Source organism: Triticum dicoccoides, chromosome 3A, assembly GCF_002162155.2.
Source record: "Triticum dicoccoides isolate Atlit2015 ecotype Zavitan chromosome 3A, WEW_v2.0, whole genome shotgun sequence".
Taxonomy (NCBI): domain Eukaryota; kingdom Viridiplantae; phylum Streptophyta; class Magnoliopsida; order Poales; family Poaceae; genus Triticum; species Triticum dicoccoides.
Window position 1 is genome coordinate 599,433,786 of NC_041384.1, and position 11,365 is coordinate 599,445,150.

General features: G+C 41.9%; 2 protein-coding genes across 2 annotated transcripts in view; both read right to left on the minus strand.

The window, feature by feature from the left end:
* Positions 1–569, minus strand: part of LOC119272646 (probable phytol kinase 2, chloroplastic) — a 4,792-nt gene extending 4,223 nt beyond the window's left edge. The window contains exons 1-2 of the mRNA XM_037554092.1: positions 308–569; positions 87–217 (exon numbers count right to left, since the gene is read on the minus strand). Coding sequence (XP_037409989.1) covers positions 87–217; positions 308–569 — 393 coding nt within the window. The remainder of the gene's footprint in view (positions 1–86; positions 218–307) is intronic.
* Positions 570–1,491: 922 nt separating this feature from the next.
* On the minus strand, positions 1,492–5,253 carry LOC119269473 (probable phytol kinase 2, chloroplastic). The gene is made up of 6 exons (XM_037551308.1): positions 4,879–5,253; positions 2,769–2,836; positions 2,568–2,699; positions 2,306–2,421; positions 2,003–2,117; positions 1,492–1,921 (listed from the first exon to the last, which is right to left on the minus strand). Exons 1-6 carry the CDS (start codon positions 5,194–5,196, stop codon positions 1,744–1,746), a joined length of 927 nt encoding a protein of 308 aa, XP_037407205.1. The 5' UTR covers positions 5,197–5,253; the 3' UTR covers positions 1,492–1,743.
* Between the last annotated feature and the right edge of the window lie 6,112 nt (positions 5,254–11,365).

Below are 11,365 nucleotides of genomic sequence, written 5' to 3' on the forward strand. Positions count from 1 at the left end.
TCCGAGTTACAAAATCCGAACGTTCGAGACTTATCGGGGTCCATTCATCATTAGTTATTACACTTGAAGTACTATCATTTACTGACCAGATCGCAGACGCTGCGCTCGACAAGCCCCTGGAAGAAATGGAAGAGGCCGTGGGCGACGCCTGCGGTGAGGGCCGAGGACACGAGCAGTGGCGTAGCTAGGGGGTGGCCAGGGTGGTCCATGGACCACCCTGAAATTCCCCCATAGCTTATGTATAGTGTAGTAAAAACATTTCGTTTAAAATAAAATAAAACTTGTGTAAATATTTCTATTACCGGACCATCCTGACAAATCAGGCTGGCTACGCCACTGGACACGAGGTCCTGGACCAGGCCGCTGCTGCCCACCGGCGAGAACACCGCGGCCATCGTCGTTGCACGCCGGCTCCGGCCAGCAGTGCAGCCGCAGCAGACGGATGGCGGCACCAAGGAGGAGGCAGTCAGCGCGGCGCCGGCAGGTGAGCGGAGCGGTCTCGATAGGAGGCAGGTGTGGAGTGGGGAGGAGGAAGCCGGGGAGAAGGGATGGACGCCGAGGCAGAGCATTTTTGCGTGCCCAGCTGACGACCAAGGGGAGATCAAAATGGGGGATGCAAACTGCTTGAATCCAACAAAACTAGCAAGCATGCCGCGCGCGGCAGATTGGAAACGGCAGCGTCAATTGTTTCACGCCAACCGAAGTACGTGCACATGCTAATCGTATCTTTATATTGTGTTAACGTTAGCCTTTGCATGTCGTGATATGTGGTCGTGAGGTGCACGTGATCACGTGAAGAAATCAGTTAGGAAGATGCACAAACGCAACAAAATGACGGTGAGCACGGAGGGGCATGTGGCATGTGAATGGTACTAGTACTTTTGTTATGCACAAGTGTTCAGTGTTCTTCGAACAGTAGAAAGTTCGGCACTGCAGTCTTACTTCAAGCAGAAACCACGGACTGAGAGCATCTCCAACAGGCGCCGAACGCGCCGCGCGTAAAAAACAGTTATAGCGCAGCGCTGGCTCTAGCAGCCGCGCTAAAATGCAGCATGCGCGCGCGCCGCTCCGGCAGTGCGTAAAAATGCAGCGCGCGCGACATATATGGATGGGGGTGGGAGGTGCGAGTGAGCGCGCGAGAGTCCAGCACGCGGGAGCGGGCGCAGCAAATATGCGGCACGCGATTGCGTTTCGGCCCGTGCGCTGGACTACATATGCCGCGCACGCTGTTTTTCGCGCAACTATTTCGGTTGCGCGCGCGCTAAAACGGAGGATTTTACGGCGCGGCACTAGTTTGACGCGCCTGTTGAAGATGCTCTGAGGAGCGTCACCTTGGAAGCTGTCAAAACCCGAGTACCCTAGCTCACGCAGGCAAGACAACATGCGGAAGCACACCATGGCGAGCAAAGAAAAGCACAGGAGATCAGTATAAACGCTCAAGTTTTGCCCTCTAATTTTTTCTTTTCTCCAGAGAGCAAGACATACGGCATACAGCGTCAACCTTGGGACCAATCTCAGTATGTAAACGGCAGTGGATAAATAGTTACTCCTTCCGTCCCATAATTTAAGACGCTTTTTGACACTACACTACATTATGAGACGGAGGGCGTAGAAAATTGTTCCTATGGTTCAGCAGCATTTACAACAACAAAAATATCGCATGCTTGTCGATAATCTTGTTACATGTCGGAAGTTCACGTGGTGAAAAGAATGACCACAGTATTCTTCCTTTGGCGCTAAACATCAGAGAATGAGGCTACCGACTAGGAATGATGTCAAGGGAACGGTTAAATTGTCATCCAGTTCAGTGCTGATGGGGTGTGACTCGACAAGTGCGGCGGCTACGGAGACCACAAGAAAGCCCAAGGTCATGTACCAGCTTTTCTCCATGAGACCGAAACTGTGGAAGTAATGCATGTACCTGAACAATATGAGAGCACACGATTGAGCAAGGCACATTGAAGGGGGAAAAGCAGGTAGCATGGTCTCATTAAGTATTTACCCAATTGAAGCCAAGAAACCAGCCACAGCCATCGCTATGCTTCCTGCATATGACTTGTTGGGGTTGTATGGAAGCTTTTCTTTTCCAAAGCGTCTCCCAACTACGTCTGCTATACCTGGAAGCATACAGCGCCGAAGGGTGAACAGCCTAATTATATCTGCTTTCGTCTAGGAAGGGCGAAGCAGCTGATTCTTTTGGCATACTGTTTACAGCCACAGTGTGAAGATAGGCAGCAGATTATGTTGCGCAAGATAAAAATTTGTTCTAGGACATATAGTGTGAAATGCAGATACATGCACGTACCATCTCCAGCGCATAAGTTGCAGACAAGTGCTATAGCAATTGGGGATGTTCTCCACAATACAGAAGTGGCCAAAGTTATAGTAGTGGCATAATACAGTGGTCCCTTGAGAAGTTCCCTATGTTCAAAAGAAAAACAGGAAGAAAGGAATCATAACCTGAACCGGTCAAAGCAAGACTCGATAATGCCATAGAAAATGAAAAGGAGAATCTCAAGACAAAAGATCTGTATTAAATAACAAAGGGTTGGCATTGACTGTGGCACCTGTGGTCTCCAGATCGGCTCATTGATTTGACCATCGCTTCATTTTTCATTATTCCTAGCCCCAATAGAAGCATCCTTATAATATTAATCCCTGGTGCAAGTGCAGCAAAGAAAGGAGCATACCTTCCCGCACTGTATAAAGCATTAGTATTGAACACCAAGATGCTGTACATTCACAGTATCATTTCAGATATCAATTACCTGAAAAGAGGCCAAAAGAGCAAGAATACCATCCCAATAGTTATGTGCACAAGTTTCCTATTCAGTTTCTGCATCCAAAAAAGGACATTTATCAATACAAAGTGTCTATATGAAGTTGCACATTTCAATAAGAAAAAGACACCCATACATGGCTAATTGGCTATGTTACAGTGGTTAGCATATTTAGTTGCCAAATGTACGCCATGGCACACTGTGTTAACTTTTGTGAGCAAGTTCACTTCTGCTTGAATTAATTGAGTAGGCAACCGTAAATATCATCTGGAGGCTCTGAGTTCATGATGTATAGACAGGCTATCTGAGATCAGTCAAGAATAAATTGCAAACAGGGTGGGCTGTGCACAACCCAAGGGTTCATGGAATGGGTTTTTGGTAGGCTACAGAACAGTGGCGGAGGACTACATGGTATGTGTAGTAAGCAATTTCTGGATGGAAATTAAGTTATGGTGATTTAGCTTGTTAGCTCTACTAAGAAAAGTACATAATCCAAAAAAAAAGAACAGTGGCGGAGGACCGTCAAAAAAATTGGTAGGGTGAAGTCGAAGGCATAGGCTAAAATGAGCACATGATTGTTTTAATTGCCTTTCCTCTTTAGCCTATAGCTAGCATGTACCAAGGAGTAGAGGCAGAGTAGTACTTTATGTCCTCACTTAGGTTCAACAGGGTCAATAGCACATGACGAGATTCAAGTGTCTTCTCTGAAGGATAATAGGGCCCAATTGTTGGATTATATGGAACAAGATATGTTGCCCTATGGGGTCCTCTGCCAGTGCTACATAATAGAATTCATCTTTCACTCAGAAAGATGGACTGTCGCAGGAATGATGCATCAAAGGGCTCTAGAGCAACTAAACAAATGCAGTTGACTAGAAAACTAGTGCACGGTCATTTAGTACTCTGACCATAATCAGCTGTAGAACTATATTTTGAACAATAGCAGGATTTGTGGATATCTCAACAACTTTCAGTCCCTCATCCGAAACATTTGAGTTTCTAAAGTATCTAAAAGTAGCAGCATATACCCGGATCATAAGCACTGAAAAAAAAAATATGAATGCTACTTACAAATTATACAAAATAGAGCAATTCATGCAGTGGCAGCTAGATTTCAACTCAGCATGCCGATGTAATCGAACCTTGATAAATGACAGAGTTTACCATCAATTCTATTTATAACTGACAATAGCAGCTAGATTTCAACTCAGCATGCCGATGTAATCGAACCTTGATAAATGACAGAGTTCACCATCAATTCTATTTATAACTGACAATAGCCTCTACATTGCAACTCAACATGCCGATTTAATCGAACCTTGATAAATGACATTTCACCATCAGTTCTATTTATAACTGACAATAGCAGCTAGATTATTTCAATTCAGCATGCCGAATTAGGCTTGTCTTTCCTAAAGTGTTCTTTGTACAAAAGTTAGCTACCTGCTCCCTCCGTCCCAAAATAAGTGTCTCTACAAAGTTGTAAAGTTGAGACACTTATTTTGGGACTGAAGGAGAATTTATCATTAATCACACCTGAAATATGATTTCTGTCAAATCATATCGTGCAACAGATAATTCTATAAATGGCAATCCTAATATACTTAGCATCGTATGCGTCCTATGTTATGTAGCCTGAAGAGTAGTCTACTACGTTTTACAACAGTTCACATCACAGTGATGCACAATCCCAAGTTCTCTTACAAAAAGCACCGACCAACCAAATGAGTTGCAGTATAATTTGTGAGTCGCAGCTTGTAATTCAGATAACAACAATTCAACGGATTCGATCCCTGGTGAACACAAACAACAATTCAGCAGAATGTGAGACGACTCCAGCTCTGACTATCTCGTTACTGCTACATAGTAGAACTTGGGAAATCAATGTAGTAATTCGGTAGTGCCCTGGTCTCGCTACTGTTTTCCTTTAGGGATGGCCTCGTTGCTGTCGCCATGTCACTGTTACTGTCACATGGTATAACATACAAACTAAAACTGAGTATGCAAATCGGTGACCTGATGCGGACACTGACGCGCTAGATAAACGGTAAATTTTGGGGGCAAGTTAGTCAGGCCGTTGACTGACTGAGTGACTGACCTGGTCGCAGACGCCGCGCTTGGCGAGCTCCTCGAAGAAGCGGAGGAGGCCGAGGGCGATGGCCGCGGTGACGCCTGAGGACACGAGGTCGTGGACCAGGCCGCCGTCCCCCGGGGAGACCACCGCGGCCATCGTCGTCGCCCTCCGGCTCCGGTTGGCGGCGCAGCCCCCGCGGAGGAAGCGGAGGGTGGGCGGCGGTGAGGAGGAGGAGACGGTCGGCGCGGAGCTGGTGGGTGAGCAGCGGGGTCTCGATCGGAGGCGAGTGTAGTGTGAGGAGGAGGGAGGCGGGGAGAAGGGATGGGCGCCGAGGCTGAGCATTTCGGTGTCCACAGCCGACGGCGACAGCGAGGCGGATGGAGTAAAGACGAGGGAAGGGAAAATCGCCTATTCTAAATGCAAACGCAAACTGTTTTGCCTACTAATCAGACAAATCGGTAGCCGATATCAACAAAATGCGGAGACTATCGGTTCCTCAGAGGGAAAACGAAGAAGATAGGATACCGACTTTTACACGCTGAACGTTAAGTTCTCGGCCATAGATCAAATTAGGGACTTGACATTTTGTAAGTTGTGTTAATAAAAATCGAGTTAATTACAATTACAGTACACAAACTTGCACGATGGGTACAATTTCATACATAAACTTAAAAATGACACAAATTGATCCTATAATTTGTGTTTGAGGTACATTTTGATACATTTCTGTTTATTGCCTTCAACTCATTGTTACTAACGCTTACCATGTGGCATGGCCCGCGTGCATGGGTCCCACGTGTATGTAAGTGCATAGGGAAAGAAAAAAAATTGCGCCGGTGCGGTTAGCAACTCGAGATGTAAGGTCTCGCGCGAGAGATTCCGAATGGTGAACCATCCTCTTTTCCCTGTTTAGGGCCTTTTTGATTCGCAGGATTCTCAAAACACGGGAACAGGAAAATTATAGGAATAGGGTGTCATGTCCTATTGTATCCTACGGGATTTAGAGAAGTGTTTGATAGCACAGGAAAAACAAAGAAATTCTACAAAAAAGTATGAGTGGATGAAAAGTTTCCTTCAAAATATAGTACAAATGAATCATATAGAAAAAAATCCTAAGAATTCCAATCCTACAAATCAAACGAACATCACAGAAAAAAATCCTAAGGATCCAAATCCTATAGAAATCCTATGGAATTCCTTTGTATGAAAGGAGTCCTTAATTAGACAGTCTTCTTTATATCAGGCAGGGCTAATGTTCATCCGTCATCACTGATATGACGATACAACCAAACTGTAGTCGTGTCATGTCAGCACACGAGACTCAGATTTGCTCTTTTCAAGAAATTGTTTATGTTTAACCCAAAGTCAATCAAGTGGCACGTCAAGATATATAGCATTCAATCTTTTTGGCGATGTTAGCCAACTTTTTGGTCATGGTTTCTAAATTATATTGCTTCATAATACACACAGTTTGTTTGTGCAAAATCACTAATGCTTGAAGATGGCAAAAGTAAAGAAAAAGATTTCTCAATCGGTCGACATGGAAATGCTATGCTCGGGTTCGTCCCAGGCGGGATGATATTTTTGTCGGTCGTGTGTGCAATGCACATAGTTTGCTACTTCGCAAAAAAAAAATGCACATAGTTTGCTTCAAATCAATCCTCGTTCCGCAAGATATATAAATGCGTCTATCTCAACTTAAACATACACTATAACCGCGGTGCAGTGGCTAGCTAATCTCTTGTGAGCTGCGAGTTCCTAAGATCGAATTCGGATAAAGACAACCTCTTTTAATTTGTCTTACATTTTTCCTTTTAATTTATCTTTCCCCACTTACAGGTGGGACCCATACCACTCTGGCAAGCCGCATAGCAAGAGTTAACAGTGAGTTGACAGCAAAACCCCTTTTAATTAGTCTTACATTTTTCCTTTTAATTTGTTTTCCCCACTTACAGGTGGGACCCATGCCACTCTGGCGACCCACATAATAAGAGTTAATAGTGAGTTGACGCTATAGACGGAAATGTATTAAAATGTACTAGAAAGGTTGGATGCGCTTTGCTGCGTTGTTAGTATTGTTGGATTTCTTAAAAGAAATTTACTCATGTTGTTTGAAAATCTAAGGTGTATTACTTTTATGAAAGTCAAACATTTTAAGTTTAATAAAATTTATAGAGAAATATATCAAAATTCATAATATCAAATTGGTATGATTAGTTTCATCATGAGATGAATTTTCATACTTTTTTGTTTAATATTACGAATGTCGATTTTTTTTGCTCTGAACTTGGTCAAAGTTAAAGAAATTTAAGTTTCCAAAAAACTAATAAAATATTTTGTTTGACGGGTGGGGGAAATGGTGGAGTGTGTTTTATTTTTATTTATAATGCGGTGATTTGATAGGCCTTTGTGGTGTGGTTATGTGTCATACGCTAACCAACGTATATTTATGTGGTAAAATTTCTACGTCGGTGGCTGCATATACTATATTGATGCTATAGTATCACATGGTGGCACTTATTTTTTCTAGGCCTTGGAGGTTCCACGGGATTGATAGATTTTTATAGGTCGGGACTTGCTGATTGAACATTTCAATTAATTGTGAGGCTTTAACAATTAGGAAGCATGTTGTATAGTATAAATGAATTGAATGAGATAGTTTTGAGAAATTGCTGACCCAGTCAAAATCGGATGATACAAGCTCAGTTGAAGACCTCAATTGAATGTGGCTTTTTTAAAACTAGGGAGCTTAGTGTTACAATAGATGTCCCATCTAAATGATATTAGTATGGAAAACATAAAGGAAAAGTTAAAGTTAAAATTTAGCACGAATCTCGGCGTAAAATCAAATGGCACAAGAGTTAGCAAATCCGTTTTTATAACACGGTGTTTTGATGGTGTGTTATCTGCAAATTAATCCACACATATGTACGGAGGCTTTTTTTGCGGTGATGACATATGTATTATACTAGATCATGATTGGCGCACGTTGTTGCGCGTGTCTATTTTTGTAGTAGAATGATAGGAGTTTACATATAATACAGACCAAAAGGTGGGTATAATATTTTGTTAAAACATGACAATATAAATACTTGAATTTTTTTACTACTTGGAAGTAGCTAAATTTAGATCTATCTTCAGTGATCTATCTTCGGTTAATTAATCTTGTTGGGGAACCAAGCGATGCATAGAACAAGAAACCACTAAAATAAGGATAGTACAAAGTAGTAATAGTCTAGTATAGCATGCCACATAGTAGAGTATAACATGAGTTGACAATGCCAAAATAGAGTAACCCAAATCATATGTCATAAGATCAACTCTTCACAAAGTAAACGGACCAAGGGATGGTATAACTGAGTATAAAGTTACACGTACCCATAGCACCAAGCGGTTAGTTGCTCATTTATTTTTCTATAAGAGCCAGAAGAAAGATATGTCAGTGGAGCATATGCAAACTCTTTTGAGCTAGGAAGAAGTATGCCTACATCAGGGCATGCCACTTAGAATCAAAGTTAATGTAGATAACATGGAAACACGATATGAGAGAAAGTACATAACTTCAATGGTATAACAGGAAACCGTTCATATCGGCTCATCTAAAATTTCCTTGTCTATCAACACAAGTAGTACATCAAGCATTTAAACCAGTGCGTCGAAAAAATTAAGAGCTAGTCATGCTAGTAAAAAAAGAAGGAAAACCGAAGCCTGAACAACAACTATGTGGCATGTCATATTGACAACCGGATCTTGTGTTTCCTGCAAAGAGGGGAAGAACCATTAAATGAATCGCAAATGTATGGCACCATACATGTTAAATTTCAGTGGTGTTGCATGTTGTGGAATGGTCAAGTGGAGTAACATTATCTATATGAAGTATTCAAACTTTCTTGATTGAAGGAAGCGGAAATAGTGGATCCGAAGACATCACTATCCAAAGTACCAAGAACCACTTGGCAACATACCAGGAATGTTGAGATAGTTAGAGTTAAAAACTAATAAAGAATAAACAGAGATGTCAATACAGAATAACAGAGGATATAATGTAAATGAGACATGCATGCAAATGAGAAAGTGTGTATACAGTTTCCTTTTTGCAACTCTAGTTCGTATCCTCCTTTAGTGATAAAGAAATCAACTTGCAAAAACTCACCTCTACTATAGTTTGCTGGAAATCAAGTAAAACGTTGATAGTGATGTATATTATGAAAAGGCAGCCTAATGTTAGAAACACATAATTACTTACCTTGGGTGGAAACCAACATGGTGCACGACTGGGTTGTAGCAGGCTAGTAGCAATGCCAAAACAACAAAAACACAACAAATAAATTGGAGAGCACAAGAAGGAAAATCAGTACAATATGATCGATGGGTTTCCATCGCTTAACGAGTATTGGTCCTGAGCATTGATACGTCTCCAACGTATCTATAATTTTTTATTGTTCCATGCTATTATATTATCAACCTTGGATGTTTTATATTCATTTATATGCTATTTTATATGATTTTTGGGACTAACCTATTAACCTAGAGCCCAGTGCCGGTTTCTGTTTTTTCCTTGTTTTAGTTCGCAGAAAAGGAAAATCAAACGAAATCTAATTGACCTGAAACTTCACGGAACTTATTTTTGGACCAGAAGAAGCCCACGGAGTATCGGAGATGGACCAGGAGAGACCCGGGCTACCCACGAGGGTGGGGGGCGCGCCCCCTGCCTCGTGGACAGCCTGGAGGTCCACCGACGTACTTCTTCCTCCCATATATACCCATATACCCTAAAAACTTTGAGGAGCACAATAGATCGGGAGTTCCGCCGCCAGAAGCCTCCATAGCCATCGAAAATCAATCTAGACCCGTTTCGGCACCCTGCCGGAGGGGGAAATCCCTCTCCGGTGGCCATGTTCATCATCCTGGTGCTCTCCATGACGAGGATGGAGTAGTTCTCCCTCGGGGCTGAGGGTATGTACCAGTAGCTATGTGTTTGATCTCTCTCTCTCTCTCTCTCTCTCTCTCTCTCTCTCTCTCTCTCTCTTTCTTGAGGTGGTACGATCTTGATGTATCGCGAGCTTTGATATTATAGTTGGATGTTATGATGTTTCTCCCCCTCTACTCTCTTGTAATGGATTGAGTTTTCCCTTTGAAGTTATCTTATCGGATTGAGTCTTTAAGGATTTGAGAACACTTGATGTATGTCTTGCGTGGGATACCCGTGGTGACAATGGGGTATTCTATTGATCCACTTGATGTATGTTTTGGTGATCAACTTGCGGGTTCCGCCCATGAACCTATGCATAGGGGTTGGCACACGTTTTCGTCTTGACTCTCTGGTAGAATCTTTGGGGCACTCTTTGAAGTACTTTGTGTTGGTTTGAATAGATGAATCTGAGATTGTGTGATGCATATCATATAATCATACCCACGGATACTTGAGGTGACATTGGAGTATCTAGGTGACATTAGAGTTTTGGTTGATTTTTGTCTTAAGGTGTTATTCTAGTAGGAACTCTATGATAGATTGAACGGAAAGAATAGCTTCATGTTATTTTACTACGGACTCTTGAATAGATCGATCAGAAAGGATAACTTTGAGGTGGTTTCGTACCCTACCATAATCTATTCGTTTGTTCTCCGCTATTAGTGACTTTGGAGTGACTCTTTGTTGCATGTTGAGGGATATTTATATGATCCAATTATGTTATTATTGTTGAGAGGACTTGCACTAGTGAAAGTATGAACCCTAGGCCTTGTTTCAATGCATTACAATACCGTTTGTGCTCGCTTTTATCATTAGTTACCTTGCTGTTTTTATATTTTTAGATTACAAAAACCATTATCTACTATCCATATTGCACTTGTATCACCATCTCTTCGCCGAACTAGTGAACCTATACAATTTACCATTGTATTGGGTGTGTTGGGGACACAAGAGACACTTTGTTATTTGGTTGCAGGGTTGTTTGAGAGAGACCATCTTCATCCTATGCCTCATATGGATTGATAAACCTTAGGTCATCCACTTGAGGGAAATTTGCTACTGTCCTACAAACCTCTGCACTTGGAGGCCCAACAACGTCTACAAGAAGAAGGTTGTGTAGTAGACATCAAGCATTTTACTCTCTTATTGTTTCCCTTTTTTGTTTATTGACATCTTCTAGTTGGAAGGTCAATTCACCTATAGAAAGTACAGGATGTTGCGAATTCGAGCACCACTAACATGATATGGACATATTCCATGCTAATCGATTTCATTCAAATAAATATGTTGTCGTCACCCATACGTCTGTTTTAATATTCTTTTAAAGAAGGGATTCCACCCTGATTTTACTAAAAAACCACATAGATTCAAGTTACATCAAAATCAACAAACTAAAATTGAAATAGTTGTTTTGAGCTCCACAGAACAATCACAGTCTCTGAAACTTACATTGCTGAATTAGTCTGGAAACACCATCTGACAGCAACATGATCAAAGTTTGGTCTCCCTTTCTTTGGTGACACCTTCAGTACATATAAA